The sequence below is a fragment of the Haliotis asinina genome, chromosome 12 (assembly GCF_037392515.1).
Source record: "Haliotis asinina isolate JCU_RB_2024 chromosome 12, JCU_Hal_asi_v2, whole genome shotgun sequence".
NCBI classification, from domain to species: Eukaryota; Metazoa; Mollusca; class Gastropoda; order Lepetellida; family Haliotidae; genus Haliotis; species Haliotis asinina.
The window spans coordinates 33049938-33074168 of record NC_090291.1 but is presented as its reverse complement, the minus strand read 5'-3'; the positions used below and the strand labels follow the sequence as shown (position 1 = coordinate 33074168).

Sequence of the window (24231 nt, the reverse complement as noted above, 5' to 3'; positions counted from 1 at the left end):
TACTTCATGTTTACTTGTACAAGCTAACCCCAACCAAAAGTTTCCATATCTATACGAACTTTTTGTTAAAAGCAGAACTGATTGTGCAGTTCCGACGACATCATGAACATGTTTATTAATAACTATACGACTGTACGTACAGTACAGTACAGTCCACGTACAGTATAAGCAGAGACTTAACAATATCTACACTCAGATACCAATTAACATTGAGGGCTACAGTGCCGTATAATTAAGACAGTTTCAAGGCACTATAGTCAACATAGATATGTTTCAAACAGTTTAATCTGTCACAAAGCATAGGACTATAGCCTGTAGGCTGGAATATTGTACCTCTCAAATGGCAGATTGGAAAGGAACACATCGTAAATGCCACGAAAGTTGGGAAGAGAAAGAGTAAAAGAAACACATCCCCAGTTATGGATGATACACACATTAGTGTCATTCCATCAGCCACAATAACAAATTGAAATGGTAAACCAGGCAACCTCGGCATGTCCCAAGTCAAAAACGTGCCATTCTACATATGACCTGAGCTGCCTCTCACATTTTGATCAGTCTGACCTGTGCCAAATCATAAACAATGGCATGTCCAACATGACCTTTCCCGTTCAGAGTAACCGACAGGGGTGCTGCCAGTCACATCATCCAGGCGACTAAATGCCCTAGCAAATTTGGTCACACTGCCTCCTATGTTTAGTAAAATCACCTCAGGTTTGGTCAAATTGCTCCATGGGGATAGTCAAAATGCCCCAAATTATTTAAAATGGCTTAATGCAATAAATGCATACTTTTGTCAGCTTCCATGTTATGTTCTTCACATAATATAATATATAATATAGTAATATTTCGGTTATTTTTTCCATTATTTACCTGATAGGAGCAAAAGTAACATTCATGTATAGACAACACTGTAAAACCGATTATTTGTATGTTACAAAGGATTTTGTATAGAATATAAAGAAATGTTTGCATAAAATGTTTATCCACATGGAAGTATGAGTCTAATCCTTCTTTCCAGCTGATCCGAATCAGAAAGTTGAAACAGACGTCACATACATCTTTGGTTCCACTAAATTCCAATTCCTTGTTTCATAAAGAGATGTTATTTACAAATAAATTTCAATTTTAAACGTTAGTAACACCGTAACTGTTTGTGTTTTGTGGCGAGGCGTAAGCAGCATGGCCTTAACAGACTACCCCGGTTTCATGAGGTCATAAAATATTTCACAATGGCTAGGGGAACGCTTTTAAGAGGTTAAGGAAAAGGGGGAACGGTGACGTATGGTCCTGTCTAAAATCACCAAACCTCACGTCTCGCATCACCAATCCGGTGTCATAAAATCTGGCCTGTCTAACGTCATCAAACCTGCTCAAGACCTGTGTCAAAACAAAACAACGACCTTACCACGAGATGACTTGCCACGAGATGTACAGAAAAATGGCTCTTGCAAATATAGACCTGATATCTTCTATAATAATGTGTAACCGTAGTTCTCGTGCAGGTCAATTACAAAAGAAATGGTACGATACCTCTAACTATCTCGCACGACGTGTGAAAAACAGTTATTTGAAAACTGTCATTGCTATTCTGGTTCATCGGCAACTTGTCTTCTGTTTGTTTACAGACTACCGTTACATGGCAATGATATCGAGGTAATTGATTGTTTGCTGGTGACAGTTCAGTCTGCATTGATTGATGGACATAACTCAGTTATATCCAGATGTTTCTGAAACGGGCATACAACAACAGAAGAGAAAACACGACTGCCACGACTTTTGCTACCAATTTATGAAAAGTAAAATGTCATTACTGTATCTATGAAGCGAGTTCGATACCAATCGATTATCTTGAAACAGTCCCATCGTCCCAAACCATTATTGGCATCAGCCACTGGCCGTGGATTGTCGGTCCTCGATAGAAGTCTCCAGCATTCTGGAACTCTTCAGCTAATCTTCACTACACTCGTGTTCAGTTAGAGACTTGAAGCTACCGGACGTCGCTGTCAGACAAGACAATAATCAATACAATACGTACGTGCGTATACAATTGTATGCAAAAAATACTGTTTCAACGCTTAAAATGACAACATCAGTGAAAGTGACGCCGACCAGACTTTTCACTGACGGTTACGTGACTTCACAAAAGCATTACTATGAAACACCTACCCTTGAATGAGGTGTAACGCCGACTATCCAGAATTGTGAAACACGTGCTGTGAGATTAGATAAAACAGCAAATGAATCGTATTTTTAAATTGAAACATATTTGTGTTGGAACTGATTTCCCAGATGCTAAATATGTTTGCATAACGAGGTTTGACCTTCATTTGTCAAAGTGCAAACATGTGATCTTCAAGATCACCTGTCATGGTAATTACGTTTTGTGACGTCATTCCATTGTCTGCTGGCTCAATTACTTTCAAAGAATGAAGTGACATGCACCAAATTCAAATTTAAGACTTACAAATTATTTTGTCATTTTGACAATATTCCCAATACTTTAGATGTATTTTAAAAAGGGTATCATCCTCGTATCTTGCCATTCCTTAAAACTAATGTGCCTCGGGCTTTCCTGGGCCTTGCCTCCCTTAGTTATAAAGAATAGAGAGTTATTCGAACATTACCCTGTCCTTATATGATCAGGACTTCCTTCTTGAAACTGTGTTACTGAAATAACATGCTCCAGATATTTAACCATTTCTAGACTATTATACGTAAGATCATATTGCCTGTGAGTGTACACCATGAGCGATTCTAAAGGTTCTCAAGACCACACACTAATGAACAAAGATGAATATTTTCTTAATTGAATTACATGCTCAAACACTCATATTGTTCTTTTATTGATGTTTCCAAACTTTTAACATGTAATATTTAAACGCACGCGGTAACTAGGCAATTTAGGTTGCAATGTTATCATAATTAGTACGAGTGATAGTAGCAATTGAAGAGCTGGATATTAACTTAACGCAAATGGCGTCTAACCAAAGCGAATTCGTTTTCCTAGCTTTTGGAATTTGGTCAAATCTGTCCACTTTCTGTATTTGGAGCATACAGTTCATGAGGCAGTCTGAACGCACGTGCTCTGCTGTCGGGACGCCAGGGATTATACCGCGAATCATTACTGGACACGGCAGTTTGAACTTTTGCAAGTGCAACTGTGTCCGATGCGAAATTACGCTATCTGTCTACAGTGCTGTACTTGATGACGGTTTTCATATCCTCAGCATGTGACCTGCATATGTCGTACCCGGTTAATGCGCACGTGTCGTGAAATTGCGAATGATCAGTAGGGCTGGCTATTGCCCTGATTCTCATAATGTAACTGTATATGAAAGAGTTCGGATTTCCGTTAGGTCAATCTTTCTCGGTCTGACCCGTGAAGGTCCCGGGCTAGAATAGGCCTTCAGCAACTATGCTTGTCGTAAGAGGCGACTAACGGGATCGGGTGGTCAGGCTGGCTAACTTGGTTGACACATTTCATCGGTTCCCAGTTGCGAAGGATCTGGATTGTCTGGCCCAGACTCGATTATTTACAGACCGCCTCCATGGCTGGAATATTGATGAGTGCGGCGTCAAACTAAACTCACTTGACTATTTTACCAAAACACTGACTTAAATTTTATACATTTAATAATAAACTGGAAACATCCATATATTAAGACATACATCCATTGAAGACATTTAGAGTGAGTGAGTGAGAGAGTGAGCGAATCAATTTATCGTCACATCAACAATATTTTAGCCATACCGTGACGAGAATCAAGTATTATAGTTAACTAAATTTAGAAATTTGAATTTAGTTGAAGTATAACAAAGCTATATATCACATTCAGAAGCTACTGAGGTAATATCGGGTTTGCAGTAGATCAACAGGATCGTCTGGAATTAAAGAAAATACTCTCTGTGAACACTAACTTTTGGCCAGTCTAAACTTTTGATGGGTAGTATATACTGTCATCATGAAACTCATATAGACCCATACCCGTGAAGGTCCCGGGGTAGAATAGGCATTCAGCAACCCATACGTGCCATAGTAGGCGACTATGCGTGCCGTAAGATGCGACTAACGGGATCGGGTGGTCAGGCTCGCTGACTTGGTTGACACCTGTCATCGGTTCCCAATTGCGCAGATCGATGCTTATGGTGTTGATCACTGGATTGTCTGGTCCAGACTCGATTATTTACAGACCGCCGTCATATAACTGGAATATTCCTGAGTGCGGCGTAAAAATCAACTCACTCACTCATATAGATCCAAGGATACAACATGTTTTGAGTCACATTCATATATTATCACCATACACATCTTTGACTGAAATATATAAAAAAAGCATTTTTTCGAAAGTCCAATGTGCCAAGTCAGGAGAAGAAATATACACCTGGAAATTAATCAAGCAACACCCCAATTTTTTCTATTGGAGCAACTTTGAAGTGTTCTGACAATCAAAATATGCCGGGTTGATATAGTTTGACACTTTTTTATTCAACAGACGATCTCTGACAAACAACTTAAAGGGAAAAAGTATCAAGACTTTGCTTTATTGCAACGAAATCCAAATTCTTAAAACTGTCTTAAATTCATGAAAAAATGGACACAATTTACTATTCATCCACAGACGTTGTTGTCAGGTGTATTAACACAAATGTCACATGGAAAGAAAGAACAGTCATCTGAGAGTCTGCACACCGACTTTCATCAATATCTAGTGTGTCCTCCCTGCGCACGCACCACCGATTCCAGACGCCTCCTCATTCCTTGGATGAGTCTCCGGATCTGATTCTGGGGGATCCTGTTCCACTCCTCATGCAGGGCAGCCGTCAATTCGTTGAGATTATGGACTGGTGGGTCTCTCTGCCTCACACGACGGCCAATAAAGTCCCACAAATGTTCAATGGGGTTGAGGTCAGGGCTCATGGCAGGCCATGGAATTCTGTCAATTGCATTTTGCCGCAAAAAATCATTTACAGCATGCGCCCTGTGAGGTCTAGCATTGTCGTCCATAAATATGGGTCTCGTTGCCAGAGGATGGTTCTCAAAATGAGGTACCACAGCCCTGTCAAGAACCTCCTGTTGGTAACGAACACCGTTAAGGTTGCCACGGATAGTAATGATATCCAACTTGCAGTTCATGGAAATGCACCCCCATACCATAACGGAACCTCCCCCAAAGGCCACAGTCTCCTGGATGTTCCGTGGAGCCATTGCTGTGTTCCTCTGCCTCCAGACCCGAGTACGACCGTCCACCATGTGCAGCAAGAACCGGCTCTCATCTGAGAAATGGACCTTCCTCCAAGAGGCAATGTTCCAGTGCAAACGGTCATTACACCAGGCCAGTCGGGCTGCCTTATGGGCTGGAGACAGTCTGGGTCGCTTGATTGGCCTCCTTGCCCGGTATCCTGCAGCTTTCAGACGATTCCGAACAGTCCTGTTCGAGATGGGTCTCCCTGGAAGCCACTCCTGTCTCAACCGAGAGCTCGAGTCGAAGGACCTGCGCCGTACAAGTCTCAGTAAAGCTCTGTCCTCCCGGACTGTGGTCTTCCTGGGTCTTCCTGGTCTAGGCAGGTCTTTAACTTCATTAGTGGCCCGGTATTTTTTCAAAAGTTTTGAAATTATGGAATGATGTCGTCCGATTTGAGTCCCGATTTGTCTTAGAGACATACCAGCATTCCTCATGCCGATTATTTGCCAACGAGTGGCCTCTGATAATTTCCTACGTGCCATGACATTGAAATGAATGAAAAACCGAATGCAATCGACAACCTGCGCTTGTAAACACCCCAGGGAAAAAGTGCATTTTTCGAAAGTTGAGGTTAAAGCAATGCACGTGCGCTGTGCAAGCTTCACGCGCGTCATATCAACCCATGAAAAGCTCATGCTGTATGTCAATACATCAAAATTGAATAATCAATCATCAAAATTACTTCGTTAAACTTTGTTAAGTTTTTATGTGTCTTTGAATTTGGTGTTGCTTAATTAATTTCCATATGTATATATAGCTGCTCTAGCAATGACGGCAAACATCATATTCAATTTTTAACATCAAATTTAATGTTCCACTTATCTGACACAAAGATATGTCTTGTAACACTCGCAGTGGGTAAATGATTGAAACTATTACTCATATGAATTATATACCAGTAAATACTAAGCTCAAAATACAACCATTGTTCTCCTTGTCCTCATAAACGTTTGTGGCGTCACAGCTACAGAATTTGAACTAGGCGTTCCACACAGATAGACACAATCCAAAAGTTATTTTCGTCTCTACTGTTTTCCTGTTGGTATGTACGGTAACAATAGATCAACAACATGAGACCCTTAAACAGGATCGTCCGAAATCAAAGAAATTACTCTCTATGAACACTAACCTTTGGCCAATGTTGAATATCACTGAAGAGGAATCCCGTTCTGTGAACAACGTTAGCAGTATCACGACTGTTACAGTTGAGTAGGCAGGTGCGGGTTTTATTCTCAAATCCAATTCTGGATTGATGACTTGGTTGACACATGTCATCGGTTCCCAACTGCGCAGATCGATGCTCACTGGATTGTCTGGTCCAGACAGACAGACCACCGCCATATAGCTGGAATATTGTTGAGTGCAATGTAAACCTAAACTCACTCACTCAATTCAACGTGAACCATTTACGTAGAGTGAAGGTCATGATGTCATCCACTTGATGTCTGGTGCCAACCACTTCTCATGTTCTGATGTATGATTGACAAAATGCTGCCAACGTTGAATTGAAGATTGGACAAACAACATATTTTAAAGCAGAATCTACAGATGTGTCAATCTGTTGCTGGATTTATGTACAGGATTGGCTCGTTGGGTTTTTGTTTGACGCCGCACTCAGAATTAGAATTATTCCAGCTATTGTCCCTAAATGATTGTGTCTGGACCAGATAATCCACCGATCAAGGCTATGAACATCGACATACAGTTGGGATACGATGACATGTGTCAACAAGGTCAGCGAGCTGACCACTCGATCCCGATAGTCACCTGTTGCATGGGTTGCTGATGACGGGTTTATGCGGCGGGCGAATGTTGTATGATAACATTCCGATGTTTTACACATGACTAATTTTACATAAGCAAACCAGCATAATATACAATCAGCAGTATTTAGTTATATATTCAGCACTAAGGATTATACATAGCAATATTTCCTGATTCAACGGCAAAACAGGATGTTCGCTTCCGGTTACTCACAAAACCCCAAAGGTGTTAATGTAGACTGGGGTTCTTGGAACTTATTTTTATGCCTTTGCTGGACACCAGGTATGCCTAACCAACAATTTATACACAAACTCGACACAGCATATCTGTATTTTAAAATAAGAAATCAAATATTACCATAAATTCTCATATTACGCCACGAAACCTCCAAAAGTTCTGGTGTGGCACTGAACCATTATCACTCATAATATGCTTATTTTGACAAAGTTCCTTTGGAAATGTGCTTAATTTAGTTGTTGAATGACAAGATTGCACTGGAATATATATTAGTATTTAGTTCGATTTCTTGTAAAAGTTAAATATGTACGTCATTAGGGTTTTTGTATTCTGGATCACGGAAGTATTACGTCTCCAAAATTACACCGGTTCTCCACCCCAAGGTTGTAGTGACCATCCCGATACGTGCTCGTCACAATTCTGAACCATCCGTGTTCGCCCTGGAATAATTAAACAATGACAGCTCAATTATTTGGCATTTGCTTCACACACATTTAACGGCATTTCAGTTACATCACACCCAATTAACATTGAAGGAATTTTTTAAAGACCAAGATTTTTGCACACTTACTTTTTACCATAGTAACAGTGAGGTAAAGTAAACCTTCACGCCGCTTTTAGCATATATGCCAGCAATATCATTTTCAAGTTTAGTCAGACGCTGTATACTTTCTTTTGAGCTCTAGTTTAAATAACTTGAGCACAGTACTATAATGAAACGCCTTGATTAATGCGCAGTCTTTGTAAAATGTATGGAGTACATGATGTTAGAATGATCAAGGAATACGATTGTGCTGATGTTTTTGTATTTATCACTCCAACTAATAATGGCGCACAGTCTGACGATGGCAGTGTTGAGGGTGATGGATGAACTAATGGCAGGTTGTTTTTACGCTTAAATGAATTGCTAAAATCTATCACGACCTTGCTAAAACTGAATTTATAATAATGATACGATAATTCCTCATCTTCCATTAAAAACAGTTTGTGTGGCGAGCGACCTGATCTACATCATAAAAATTTTTGGTGCTATTATCAATATAATAAACCTAGATATTACGTTTTCATAAACTGTGTGTGTGTGTGTGTGTGTGTGTGTGTGTGTGTGTGTGTGTGTGTGTGTGTGTGTGTGTGTGTGTGTGTGTGTGTGTGTGTGTGTGTGCGTGCGTGCGTGTGGTCGTAATTACTTCAGGTTAAAAGAAAGTTCCCATCCTGCCGAAATATTTCCTACATGTATGATCTCGTATCCTGCACAAGATGACCATCATCGATGCCACACAGTTGGAACAACATCACACCACAGGCCAATACTACCTTTCATTATAGTCAGGGGGCGGTGGGGTAGCTTAGGGGTTAAGGCGTTCGCTCGTCACGCTAAAAAACCCGGGTTCGATTCCCCACATGGGTACAATGTGTGAAGCCCAGTTTCTGGTGTCCCCCGGCGTGATTTTGATGGAATATTGCTAAAAGCGGCGTAAAACATAACTCACTCATTCATTCATTATAGTCAGCTCTAACGACAAACATGGATTATAGTCTGGCTCCACTTATCTTATACATGTAACGGAAGGTTAGGGGTGGAACTTACCCACGGCTCTCCCCAGGAGTTCCTACCAATCCAGTACTCGGTGCCCGTACTTTCATCCACGCCCCACCCCACCAGAGCTATCATGTGATTACTCTGTAAAATAAGTGGGTAGTTTTAGATAACACGAGAATCATGATACATGTGTGTATCGTGCATCCTGTTTTGAGTGGACACGTCCGGGGTAGAACAGGCCTTCAGCAACCCATGCTTGCCACAAATGGCGACTCTGGTTGAGGAGGAAGCTAACGGGATCGGGTGGTCAGGCTTGCTGACTTGGTTGGCACATGTCATCGGTTCCCAAATTGCGCAGATTGATGCTCATGCTGTTGTTCACTGAATTGTTTGGTCCAGATTCGATTATTACTGACCGCCGTTGTACCTGGAATATTGCTAAGTGCGCCGTAAAATTAAACTCACTCACTCACTCCATTTATGTTTGGAGTGGGCAACAAAACATTAAATGTAGACAAAACATGAGTTGGTTTGTTGTTTAACGGAGTACTCAACAACAATACTGCTGTGTGACGGTAGGTAAATATTCGAGTCTGGGCCAGTCAATCACATGATCAACAGCATGAACATCAACTGGGATATGATGATCTGAGTCAAACAGCTCAAGGTTACTGACACCGATCTGCACGATTAAAGAATATGAGAAAGGTTCACTAATTACCAACATCAGCTGAAGAACAATGTTATGTTTCAGTTATAACCACAGGTTTATAAGTTAGCGCAAAACAAAATGATTATTTACTTCACAAAATACAAACACTGAAAGCAAACTTAGCGATGCACTTCACCTATACGTATACATGTCGTTCACCGAGTTTGAAAAGAATTGCAAAACGCTGTGTTATTATTAAAGGTCTTACAAACACACGACGCCTTAAACACGGACGCACGTATTCTTTACAGGACTCTCCCCTCAGATCAATGTTAAAACATCGCTGTCGACACATTTTCTGAAACGACTGAGGTAATCGATACCCAGCACGTGTTCATTCGAGGAGTTAAACAAGCCCTCCAAACTACTAGCTCTCCTACGGTGATGACTTGATTTAAAACATATTTCCAGAAGAAACAATGGCTTGATTATGGTGACTAATACCAAGTCAGAAATACACGAACTAGAAACGTTTTCAACATACCAGCGGGTTTAAGTTGAATTCACTAAAGATTCCTCCTGTATAAGCGTGGAATTTCTTTGTTGTGACGATAGAACAACTGTAACGATATGAAATGAATATAATATAACATACAGAATCTTACCATCCTATTATCATAAAACAAACTATTATTGTAAACAGGAAACAATCATTTCGGGAAAATATGTACAAGCACCTCAACAAATGTGATACATCTCAACACAAATATGGTAACTATCTTCAAAATAACTGCTTGTATGTACTTTTTCCGTAATAATACTAGGAGTAACACGTAAATTGTCACCTTATTGGCCCATTCTTAAATATTTCCGCCATCAACACTTCTCGGCCACTGATGGTACCGTAATCACCCACAAACCAGCGCGTGTAATTCTGAATATATTCGCATTTGTCCTTATGACATGTGCCGCACTGGTTAAACTGGTTGCATTCTGAAGGCAGAAAAACATATTAATGTTTAAAGAATAAAGATAAATTTATTCTCGAGCACAGTTTTTGCATAATATTTTACAGACGCTTCAAATTCGAATTGACTCTGAGAGTCGTGGATAATTTCCAAAATAATTTCAAACGTAAACAGCTGCGATACGTAGCAGTTCAGTGGAAAACTTATATTAGGGACACACAAGTTATTTTAGGAATATTCAGAGAACAATTATTTTTGAGTGCGTGAAACAAACTATTTCTTCCCCAATCTTCTGCAACTTCTTCTTCCAGGATTAGTAAGGTAATACGTACTATTAAAGTATTGTATCACTGTTTGCCAGCTCTTTTCTGGTGTCCAGTGATATTGCTAGAATGTTACTAAAAGCAGTGTAAAACTGAACTTAGTCAATGTAATACGCTGATATGCCAACAGAGTAAGGATGCGTTTGGAATATGAACAGTAAAATATATTGAGCAGCAAAAGAAACGCAACTTTTGTCAAGTTTTTAAATAGAAGACAAAAACATGAACACTTGTATGAGATATTCACTTTTTCGAAAATTGCGTTTCTTTTGGTGTTCAGTATGAAAGCACGCAAATGCATTCGGATGCTTCAGTGTCACTGTTACCAGCATATTCTTCACCATCATCGCTCCACCAGTTTGTATCCTACATCTCACGTCGACACATTACGTACGTACTGGAGTCAGAGAAATTTAAACGAGTTAAATAATGGGCGTCAAATGGGCCCTTTTTCATGCAAAGAATATCTGCGAACCCTAACTGTCATGTATCAATAAAACGCACGCTCATCGGCCAGATCATCTGCTGTTCCCTTCAAGCAGGAACTGCTAAACTGGTAAAAATGACAACCGGCCATTTGTATTCACAGGTGGTGTAAACGCTGTGGCGTACTGACAGTGAATCTTTGTGTCAGACAAGCGGACATGCTTACCCTGATCTTTGGCTTGGAAGTTGTTGCACGTTTCATCGGGAATGCCTTCTCTGTGGGCGTATCTGTACACCGCCAAGTCCCCGCCTCCTTCACATGATCCCGCCCCTCCACAGTCAATCACGTTCTGGACAGAGAGATAAGCTGATGGCCAAGCCCCCTTCCTGAGTATATTGATGCGGTCAGCCAATGAGCTTGTAGAACTCATTCCCCAGCAGGACGCACAGACTGGGATTTGAAAGACAAGATTGACAGATCTGAGACTGGTTTTCAACAGCAAGAGCATCTATCTATGCCAGTGGGATACGATGACATGTGTCAACCAAATCAGTGAGTCTGACCACCAAAACCCGTTAGTCGCCTCTTACGACAAACATGGGTTCCTGAAGGCCAGTTGTACCGAGGATCTTTATGGGTGCGTCAGGATTCAGGATAAAAGAGGTCCTTAGCAACCTATTGGGGTTATGTATAGGAGAAAAAACGCCTCCGAAGTTTTGGTAGAGAATGTAAACCTGAGGGGTAGGGAAATCCCGAGGGGCGTAGCCCCGAGGGATTTCCCGACCCCCGAAGGTTTACATTCTCTACCAAAACTGAGGAGAAGTTTTTTCTCTTGCTTATAAACCGTCATTTTAAATATTGCGTTATAAGGAATTAGGACCTCACTATACCGCGAACATTCGGAATGACAGCAATGTCGCAACTCTAATGCACAAGTTAGAAAACGCACGGGATTTTCACGCAGTGCACGTGTTTTTTGTGAGTGAGTCAGTTATATACCACGTGGTTACTTGAATCCGCTCATTGCTAACCATGGCAAACCAGAGCGAAGACGAAATGTTTTTAACACAGTCGCAGTTTAAGAAAGATGATGACAACGCTGCTGCTGCTGCTGCTGCTGCTGCTGCTGATGATGATGATGATGTTGATGATGATGATGATGATGATGATGATGATGATTTTCTGTTCCGTTTCGCGGCACCTTTGACTGAGGAAGATATTGAAAGGAAATTATCTCGATGTGTTCCAAGAACGACAAGGTACAAAAATGATTGGGCGAAAGGAGTATTCAGGCGATGGCAAGAAGAGCGTCGGACGAGGTCAATGGATGCAAACATCGCGCTGTCGTCGTCCGTCTTGACTGAAGACTTGCTGGATATGACTGCTAAAGATATAAATACAGCCCTAAAGTATTTCCTATTCGAGGCGAGGAAAGTGGACGGGACTTGCTACCCAGCTGTTACTGTGTATGGGCTATTCACGGCAATAGCGTCACACTTGAAAGCTAACAAATCTCCTTACAATCTGATGGAAGGCGAAGAGTTCCAGGACAGCAGACAGGCACTGGACGCATGCATGCGTGAGAGGTCCACAGCTGGTCTTGGAGCAGACGTGAGAAAACCTACAGAGGTGATAACTCGAGACGAGGAGAACACTCTGTGGGAGAAGGGGGCTCTTGGAGAAGGCACGCCGCAAAAACTCCTGGACACAGTCCTCTACTTAACTGGTGAGTTGCATTTTGCATTTGATTTCCCTGTCGAAAAGTCGGATATTAGCAATTTTGGCATTTACAATCAAACCTTCACATCGAAAATAAATGTGATTAACTGGAACAAAATGCCCGACTTCACTTTGAGGCAAACCAAACCAAACAAAGTTTGGATGGATATTTTGAATCCCGTGTTAAGACCAAAATAGATAAACATTATATAATTGTGTACGGAATTTTATTTTCCAGGACTTAACTTCGCCTTGAGAGGTGGAAAGGAACATCGGAGTTTAAGACTACACCAACAACCTCAGATTACAGGCCCACATACAGACCAGAACGGCCGCAGGTACCTGCAGTATGTGGAAGACGTCTCTAAGACAAATGCCGGGGGAGTGAAAGACAGGAAACTGCAGAAGAAAAAGGTGCGAGCGTATGAAAATACCAAGAACCCGGAACGATGTTATGTGCGCCTTTTCATGAAGTACAAGTCACTTTGGTATGTATTAGATGTTTTCTGATACATTTCTGATACATGTTATACATTCTTTAGATATACCACTCATTTAATCACATCATGCGGGTGACTTGACCCATACTGCATGTAAATTGTCTTATAATTTTACTCCCTGATGATGATTGCACGCATTGGTTTAGGGGCATATAAATGACAAATGCAAACATTTCATACTTAATTGATTCTATGTCAACACAATTTAACTTTCCAGCCTACCATCTTCAACTCGAGCAAATGCGTTTTACTTCACCCCGATGAAGAAACCTAAGGATGGAAAATGGTACCTAGAGTCGCCCATGGGCCACAACACAATCCAGACAACGGTGAAGAGAATATGTGCTGAAGCCGGAATTGAAGGAAGGAAAACGAACCACTCGCTCAGATGCACTGCTGCTACCCGTCTCTACGAGGCAAACATAAGCGAGCAACAGATTTGTGAACAAACTGGTATGTAACTCAATGAATATCTGCAAAACACGAATGAAACTTGAAGTGACTGGGCCAAATTGCAATTTGGCGATTTTAAATGCTAGAACTTGTGATGTCAACATGTGTTATGGTTAACATGCCAAGATCCGGGTTCGAATCCCAATGATGGCCCCAAGCAAAGCGATTACAATATCATATAAATTGCTTTTCAAACGGTTATGTACAATTTGAAATGACTTATCAAGATGAATTCTTTTATTGTATGTCACAAAAGCGAGGCAGTGAGGGTTTACAAGAGAACCAGTGATCAACAACAAGCAATGGCGTCAGATGTTCTCTCATGTTCAGCTCCAAAGAAAACTCAGACGTCTGCGACAGTGTCGGTTCCTACTTCAGAGGGAGATTCCGGTACAACACAAACTGTCGCTCACGGAAGTGTTACAATGACGTTCAATTTCAATTAAAACACTGTTGTCAGAGTTTTTGTTTTTCCTTTCCTGTGAATGCAGATTTCGGTGGCTGATCGCTCCAAACCGGTACTTTCGGGACGAGGGTTTACTCCTAGTAAAACCTGGGAATAGGTTTTACTTAAATCTAGTTAAACCTATTCCCAGGTTTTACATTGGGAGTAAAACCTCTTACCGGGTATTGGTGCAAGTAGAAAGGATAATGACCATTAAAGGCAGTGATCAGAATTAGGTTTATAAAAGTGGCGAATTACTTATGTGATGGTCAAACTCAGTCACTTGATTTGGTTGAAGGCGAAGTGAGTGGCTTATATTATCAACCGTATATCTGTTTGAACATTTTACTCCAGCTTCTACGAAGTCCATGTCCAAGAGCGCAGGTAAAAGCTCCAAATAATCCTCATCGACATCTTCAGTTTCGATTACACACATGCAGTCGTTATACAGAGTTAAGGCATTCTGGAGTGGATTTAGGTTTGGGTCGACAGAAAATTTCAACGAAAGCTATATCTAACAACAACAATGCAATGGATATCTAACATGACTTTTGTTTGTGGTATAGCGCTACACTTAGCAATATTCAAACACATCGGCGGGCCCGACCACCTGATCGACAGGCATGGGTTGCTGAATCGTAAACGGATCTTCACCGACAACAGAAACTTATCACTTTTAAATTAACGTTTTCACGATTACAGCCACTGCCATGTCTTCAGAAAACATTCACCCAAACACATACCGTGGACGTGTAGCAAGCCATAAGTCCGTGGTTAAGTGAATCTCTCGCGGGCCTGAATCATTCCAGAAACAGAATAAATTTTCTTTCCTGAAAATACCCATGCATAACAGTTGCATAAATACAGATGTGGAACAGTGCAACAGTGCAACAGTGGAACAGTGCAACAGCGGAACAGTGCAACAGCGGAACAGTGCAACAGTGCAACAGTGGAACAGCGGAACAGTGGAACAGTGCAACAGTGGAACAGCGGAACAGTGCAACAGTGGAACAGCGGAACAGTGCAACAGTGGAACCGCGCCGTATCAAAAAGATCATCACAGAAATGCCGAGAATTTCATAAGCCGAACGTGATAGAGCCAATTGTATGGCAGAATTGGGGCCTCACAAGGTCACATTGCAAGCCGAGCAACTATCAGCATCTTGCTGAGCCGTTACCAACAGACAGGCCAGACACAAGAGTGAGTGAGTGAGTGAGTTTAGCTTTACGCCGCACTCAGCAATATTACAGCTATATGGCGGCGGTCTGTAAATAATCGAGTCTGGACCAGACAATCCAGTGATCAACAACATGAGCATCGATCTGCGCAATTGGGAACCGATGACATGTGTCAACCAAGTCAGCGAGCCTGACCACCCGATCCCGTTAGTCGCCTCTTACGACAAGCTGAGTCACCTTTTATGGCAAGCATGGGTTGCTGAAGGCCTATTCTACCCCGGGACCTTCACGGGTTGCCAGACACAAGACCGTCGAAGAACGGGAAGACCATGGGATACCACGCCAGCTTGAGAATGGAATGGAATGGAGTGGAATGGCCTTGACTGGTCAATTAAAGTGGGCTCGAATTGTACGTTGGTGGCAGCGACGTGATTAAGATGGAGTTTTGTTTACAAACGACAGTCGATTCAACATGATCAGAAATGGTGGGCGAGTTCCTGTTTACAGCTGTAGAGGTCAAGTTCACGCTTTTTGTGGGAGCGGTGTCATGGATTTGTGTTCAGCAGAGATCACGACTTGTCATCCTTCAAGGAAATTTGACTGCTCAAAAGGTACAGAGACGAAGTCTTGACGCCAGTAGTGTTACTATGTGTACGCCAACAGCCGAGGGGTTTAATCTTGCAGTAGGACAATGCACGTCCTCATACTGACAGGCACGTAAAGACAACCTCAACAACGTGACACCAACGTTCTGCCTTGGCCAGCACGATCTCCGGACATGAATGTGATAGAGCATCTGTGGGATCATCTGGATAGACAGTTGAGACAACGACAACCTCCACAAGCAAGGCAGCAGCTCGAACAAGTTTTCGTGGATCTTGGGCACAAAATTCCCGCTGACATGATCCGGCGACTAACGTTATCCAAGAGGAGACGTCTTCTGGGACGTGCATCGATTCAAGGGCTCGTCACATCTTGTGAATAATCTGTGATTTCATTTTGACCCCACGTCTCTTGTGCTTGGTTCCGTGACTGCTGTCGACTGGACATCGGTGATTCTGTTTCATGTTTGGTAAATGGTTAAATGTTGTGTAATAATAAATATTTCTATCATAATATGTCTTGTTGTATTCTTTATGAGCCACGCCATCACGTGATACGTTTCTTTAATCCGGTTGTAGTACTCACACTGTGGGATGTGCTGGTTCCGGGTGGGGCTACAGTAGTTGGTGCCATTGACGTTTCGCCAGTCCCAAGCCTTGGGTAGATCAGCTAAACTCATGTAGTCCGAGGGACGGGGCTTCGTTCTGAACAAAGAAAGTCCGAACATCTCACAGTTGTTTAACGTCGTCTTATACAACATGTCATCTATGCCACAACGTGCAGCTGCGTATAGAAATATGGGCGATGAGGAAGTCTACTGGTTAACGCGTTCGCTCGTCACACTGGTTCGATTCCCTAATTCTGAATTTCCCTGCAGTGATACTGCTGGAATATCGATAAAAGCGGCCTAAAATATGCTAACTCACCGTACCATGTTAATGGCAACACTTATTTTTACAAACAGACAAACAGACCCATGAAGGTCCGGGGTAGAATAGGCCTTCAGCAACCCATACTTGCCTGAAGAGGCGACTAACGGGATCGGGTAGTCAGGCTCGCTGACTTGGTTGACGCATGTCATCGGTTCCCAATTGCGCAGATCGATGTACATACTGTTAATCGCTGGATTGTCTGGTCCAGACCGCAACCATATAGCCGGAATGTTGTTGAGCGTGGCGTACCCACTCACGCACTACTGGCAAACAAGAATAAGTTGAGCACCGATTTCGTATTGAAATGTATGAGTACCGCTCACTGGCGCTTGCCATTGTGAGCGAGGGGGTCCCAGGTTGTCCGCAATCAGGTGCTACTGCCGCCATTGCTGCACCTACCATGTAAGAGTGAGTGAGTGAGTTAAGTTTTACGCCGCTTTTAACAATATTCCAGCAAGATCACGGCGGGGGACACCAGAAAATGGGCTTTACACATTGTACCCATGTGGGGAATCGAACACGGGTCTTCGGCGTGACGAGCGAACGCTTTAACCACTAGGCTACCCCACCGCCCCATGTAAGAGTCTTATGAGCAAGTGTTTGCAGATCCGCGCGGAATCAATTTCATCGTCATTCACTACACATGCACTGACCTACATCTGCTCTCATTTCACAAACCAAGTTGGTTTGTTCATTGCCGTGCACCACACTTCTCGTAAACGCGTTCTCTGCGCCGGTCCAATTTATCCTTGTTTGCCATTGTTGTTTAGGGGTACAGCGAATCCAATACTTATAAGATGCGGAAGGGCTAATATTTGGTTCCTACCAGAAAGTGAGTTAGTTTAGTTGTACGCCACACATAGTAATATTCCAAAAATGTGGCGGCGGTCTGTAATAATCGACTTTAACGTATAGAGGTCACGCTGCACTTACCTGACCTCTTCCACACCCTCGTCAAACTTCGGGTGGTAGCATGCCGGAATTTCTCCTGTCACGTGATAAGACGCACACGACAAAATACTGAACAGGTAGATAAACCAGGCTGCCATGGTAACGTTCCTGTAACAATAGATAGAATACCGTTTAAAAACAGAAGACTCACATCCACAAAACACGCATGTCCATGTTAACTGTATACATGTATTTAATGGATGGATTAGGGTTTCGGAAGGATAAGATTTCGAGACTTTAACCATGGTTATCAAGAGTATTAAATACTCTGGACCCACCCGCTGTGATAACTTTGTTTCCAGACCCGTGAAGGTCTGGGTTAGGATTGCTCTTCATAAACACATGCTTATCGTAAGAGGTGACTAACGGGTTCAGGTTGTCTCCTGATTAATAGTAAAGGCGACAATGTCACTACTGGGATTCCGTACATGAACGTTTTGAAATTGACATCTAATTGATTATACAACGTGAAACAATATACCTTGCTGTTTGTGCTCCACCTGCCCGTGTTACATAGTTTAATGTGACGCAGGTGAAGTATAACCTTGTCGGCTGTATCAGTTTCGGGCTTACACTAACTCTTGTCATTGATAACATTAATATCTACCGTGTGATAACAGATATCACCCAAATACCTGCATACACTGATATGCTCAAAATAGAATTGGTCAGTAACCCAAGCTTGTCGTATGAGGCGACTAACGGGATCGGGTGGTCAGACTTATTGACTTGCTGACGCACGTCCTCGTATCTCAACTGCATGTATCGATGATCGTGTTTGTTAATCACAGGATTGCATGATCCGGTCTGGATTATTTAGCTGTGATATTGCTGAATGCGGCGTCATACATCAAACAGTTTATAGGATGTGCCAGTTTATAGGATGAACAGTACATGATATTGATCACTGGATTGTCTGATTGACTCTGTTATGAACAGATCGCCCTCAGGCAGCTGAAATATTCCTGAATACGGCATTAAACAATAAACAAAATGACTTTCGACCTGTCAGTTAAAAAATGATGAATGTAAATATATTGCTTTGTTCATATCATGACATAACATCAAAAAGCAAGTGAAAACATACGCGGCTTGGATTTTCCTGTATTTTGACTCTTAGAATTGGCTATAAAATCTGCATCTGGACAAAAAGAAAGGACCTTTGTAAACAAATAATCCTTTTATCACAGGAAAAAGATACAAACAAACTTATCAGAGCAGGTTGAGCAGATTTTGTTTTGTGCCCAACACTTCACCGCTGTAACATATTGTTTGTACGACACAAAAACTCCTTCCCGCCTGAAATCCTCACTGAAAACATTATATATTGTCTTGGAGAAAGATTCAATGACTGGTAATTCTAAATTGTGTCATCGTTAACTATATTGCTTTATCTGTCAATAATCTAAAAAAGAATACTTCCAAAGTGGGTTGAAGTTTTGTATTATCCTTAAAATAAACTATGACTTCAACAAATATTGAACAAGCAATTCTACTGGGTTTTATGGTATGATTATTTGGACGATGAACGATTTTGTCGCAACGGTTTGCAGTCCACTAATTCATAAACAATTTAATAAGATTAGCTTCAGAAGCGGACTGGAAATTTGTGTGCTTTTTGATAGAAATTTAGACCTTAACAAATATTGAAGTAACAATTCTGTAAAGCTTAATGGCAAGTTCAGTTTGGGATGAACGATTGTGTCTTATGGCAACAAAGCACTAATGTTGAAATTATTACAAACTGCAGTTAGGATTATTAAGGCGTTTTACTGGCAAGACGGTAACATCCGTCATAACATTTGAATACTATGGAGTATTGTCGAACCATTTAACAGCAGTGTGCACAAATAAAAATAATCTGACAGGAAATCACAGAATATGGACTCTTTTGTCAGTCAACTTCAAACTTTGAGTTGTATAAAACGACACAGATATTATTCAGGTCGACCATAAGGTTACAGACCCACGAAGATCCGGCTAGTAGCTTGTTAGCTTTTAACATTATTCCAGCAATATTAAGGAAGGTGATACCAGGAAAACGTTTCACACATCGTGCCCATGAGGAGAATCGAACTCTTCGACGTGACTGACGAACTACTGAACCACAAGGCTAACCCGCCACCACTAGCGCTCAGGGCTTCAAACAAGAATATTTATAGCTCTCCACGAAATTATCCTGGAATGGAAAGTAAAAGAAAAATGCACGAGAAAGTCGTGATAACCTTGTGAAATGACCATAAATATTGAAGTTCTGATTGAAGTTCTTAATCAGGCAAATGTTGGCCTGGTGAAAATGACCCATCATACAAGAATAGAACTAAACTGACGTACAGAAGAAAGTACACACCTGGCGTTGTATAATTCCTTTTCCCCATCCCATGAAATCGATAAGAAGTTTTATTTCCTCTATGAGATTGCTAACGTTGTCTTGAAATGTGATATATTTTGAATATTAGGAATCTAATGCTATTCGTTAATATTCATCTCAAGATCGCTGCAATGACTTCATGACTGGGAATAAAAACTAGATGCAGACATTTCACTACCTCCTTGTAAGCACGAACTTTTGTCCGATTGGTGAACAAGCATGAACACAGAGCTTTGGCTAAAGCTATAGAGAAGTTCCTGTTGGCATTCGTAGAAATGAAAACCTTCAGTGTCGGTGGTAAAGTGTGTTTACTTATATGGGTGCACATTCTGCTCGCTGACTACAATGGTGCCTTTGAAGATGCGGATCATGTTGGTTTGGAAAACCATAGAGGTTTAAAGTCCTTGAAGCCTTCTACTTGCAGTTGTGCAGCAGTCTGTGCCTTGAATGAAGGCTGCGCCTCATTCAATTACGATCCTCAGACTCGTACCTGTCTTCTCAGAAACACTACCCCTGGGAACAACGATATGGCCTACACAAAGGTATGTCGACATCATGTATAGTCTTTTCGTTCTAAATGGTTTTCTCGATGTTATGGTATGAGGATACAAATGATGCAGAACTTTAGAGATCACATGCAATGTAAAACACAACTTTTTGGTATGCACTTACCGAAACAAATCATCAAAATGCCAGCTTAACCTATAAAGTTAAAAAAAAAACGCGATGAAAAAAGGCAACGAAATCGGAGTTCAAACGATTCACTAATTTAATTTAATTAGTTTAACCTTTTTTGTGTACACAAATAAGTAAATAAGCTACTCGTTACATAAAAACAAAGCAAAACAAAAAAAATATCCATGTTGATTGTAATAAGCAGACTCTGTAACAGAGGAAACTCAATGTCTGGTTTATTGACACTTACATGTCTGCCTGTCTGTCTGCTAATGACAATATGCAATGCACAACTTTAATCACTGACCACATACAATTAACACCTATCGGGTTTATAAGCCATAAGTGTATCGGCAAGTGAACCGGTGGCCAATGAAAAAGCTGCGGTACACTCGAGTGCACATCCACCATCCCTGACTGGGTTCGGTATCGCGGCTGCTTCGTTTCGAGGGAGCTAAACCCAAGAACAAAATATTACACTTTTCATTTGCGATTATACGCTTATAATTTTGTTTATTTGTTTTTCATTAATCAGCAATGCATTTTAAATATCACGAATAAGTGATAACTGTGTTTTAATTATGTTTGATTTTTTTATTGCATGTGCCCTTTAAAAATCAACAAGAACGCACAGTGGTATTCAGGTCAGAGTTACATCCCCTTGGTGTGCCAAGAACCTGTGGTCGTGGTTTCGAATCCCAAGATCAAACATATCCTGTCTTCTGTCTATAACCCTTCATGAAGCGTATGAGGAGTTAATTAATATTAGTCAACCATTATGTCTGCTCTGTGCACACAGAGTGCCCAGTAAATAAAATGCGGCGTTAGCTGAAACGAAAGCCGTGGAAAATAACCCGAAATATGACCCAGCTCATGCTCCAACATAAGCTGCGATGTAAGTTCCAACATATGCGCTGACCTAAACTCCGACACATATTTCATCGGAGGTAGTTTGGTTCGAACTCTTGAAAAATTACGAATGTTACGATGAACTCGTTAAATGAAACTGCATCTCAATGAACATGAACGTATGATTTTTGGTTTTGCTAGTGCAAGTGTTACAGTGACGGATGTTCAGACGGCTTTGGTCTCAGGAGTCAAATATTCCGACGCTTTCATCCATACGTGTCAGGTAATGCCACGCGTCTTCAGTGAGTTTAGTTTTACGCCACTTTTAGCAATATTCCAGCTTTAGGGTCTTTAGATACAAACTCCATTGTATGACTCCTCCGCACCGCTTCAGTGGTGTAGTGGTAAGAGTGTCAGCCCGGAGGGTGGAAGGTCTCGGGTTCGATCCCCGTTCGCGCCATACCAAAAGACGTTAAAATTATAGCACTTGTTGGTACCTGCCTGGCTGTCGGCATTAGTGAGTACAAAAAGGACTGATCGGTTCCGGGTCAGTTTACTATGTCAGAGTGGGATATCGAGCAAGCACTATAAAGCACAATCTCAAGGCTGGGCTAGTACAAACAGCCACACATAGACACGCATGCAGGTGGTGACATGAGCGACATTTTCTCAGGTAGAACCTAAACCCCGTTTCACCTCACATGAGTTGTATGACGCCTCTGTGCAATACGTTTAAATCATCAAGGGCCTCGTTTCACAAAGTTATCGTAACACTACGACTGCCGTAAATCTATGTTTAAGCATAGGATGTGCCAATGCTGTTACGAGATCGCAGGCTTAAGAGGCCTTTGTGAGTGAGTGAGTGAGTTTAGTTTTACGTCGCACTTAGCAATATTCCAGCTATATGGCGACGGTCTGTAAATAATCGAATCTGGACCAGACAATCCAGTGATCAACAACATGAGCATCGATCTGCGCAATGGGGACCCGATGACATGTGTCAACCAAGTCAGCTAGTCTGACCACCCGATCCCATTAGTCGCCTCTTACGACAAGCTGAGTCACCTTTTATGGCAAGCATGGGTTGCTGAAGGCCTATTCTATCCCGGGACCTTCACGGGTCAGAGGCCTTTGTGAAACGGGACCCTGGACATTTGTAAACACGTTTGCGTCGCACTGTAATGTCTCTGGCTTATGGTTGACAATACGTAAAAGCTTGATAACTCAGTATATTATTTTTTTCAGTAACTAGTTTTCTAGAAATTCGGATAACTCGAAGTATTTATGTAGCTCCCTTCCACTTCGACACGACTGTGTACATGTATAGCTTTTCTATATATATTCTGGTCTAGAGATTCCCATTAAAGGGCACGAGTGGTCAGAGTTCTGCATGCTGTTTTATACCGCCTTTAGTAATATCGGGGAGTGGGATAGCTTCAAGTTTGAAGCGTTCCTCTGTCAAAGTCAGAGTCAAAGGCTCAAGTCTACACATTGGTGTAATGTGTGAAGCTGTTTCTGGTGTACCCCGCCTTTATATTCCTGGAATTTTGCTAAAAGCGGCTTAAAAACAAACGTATTCACTTACTGATGTTAGTAATATCAGTGAATTGTGTTGCTAAGGGGCGTCAAGGTTCAACTATTTTGGGAAACGAACCGTGGGCTTCGGATGGGTGAAATGATTTGGATGACTAGACGTTTCCCTTCCAAAGATTGTTCATGATGTGCTGCCATGGTACCTAGAATGGTGATCTACTTCCACTTGGTGGCGATCTATTATGTTGTATTGTACTAGGTTATTAAGATTAACAATGTTTTCGATTTACAAACTAGGTTTATATCTAAATCTTCTAGACTAAGTGGTTTTTACTGTCCTTTGGTGGCGGGTATTTATGATTCAACTTTTATTATGCATTTAGAACTTATTTGTAGTCAGATAAAGGCTGACATGTGACTTTAAATTTTCACCCACTGACTCACTCACTCACTGTTGACACACTATCGGCAAGATATGATGCGTATGGCAGCTATAAATTGGGCAACTTTTGACGCAGCCAAATGCTTACGAAGTCGTAACACCACGTATTCCATTACGACTTCTTGTAGTAGTTTTAAAATATCAGGGGAGAGCTCTGTTGCTAGTTGTTGTTTTCACGGTTATTTTCCCCCTTACACCAAACGGAATCTCAAGATAGTCAAGACAGCGTTTTCTTTGACTGACGTTATATATGTGCATCAAAGATTACTCGGCAGTTAAGTTAATATAGACTGCTTTCCGTTCGCAGAATCTCGAGTTTGTGGAAATCAGACGTATGTGACAGGTGCAAGGAGACACGTGTCAAATGGAGCTACTACCTACACGTGTGGACATCCGGACTTCAAAGCCTGCTTGAACAAGAC

General features: G+C 41.6%; 1 protein-coding gene across 1 annotated transcript; it reads right to left on the bottom strand.

Moving 5' to 3' along the window:
* Positions 1-6032: 6032 nt before the first annotated feature.
* Positions 6033-18509, bottom strand: LOC137257985 (cathepsin Z-like). Its single transcript, XM_067795509.1, has 8 exons — positions 18421-18509; positions 17922-18047; positions 16642-16760; positions 11383-11607; positions 10285-10432; positions 9984-10059; positions 8836-8928; positions 6033-7687 (listed from the first exon to the last, which is right to left on the bottom strand). The coding sequence occupies exons 2-8, from the start codon at positions 18035-18037 to the stop codon at positions 7583-7585; spliced, it is 882 nt and encodes a 293-aa protein (XP_067651610.1). The 5' UTR covers positions 18038-18047; positions 18421-18509; the 3' UTR covers positions 6033-7582.
* Between the last annotated feature and the right edge of the window lie 5722 nt (positions 18510-24231).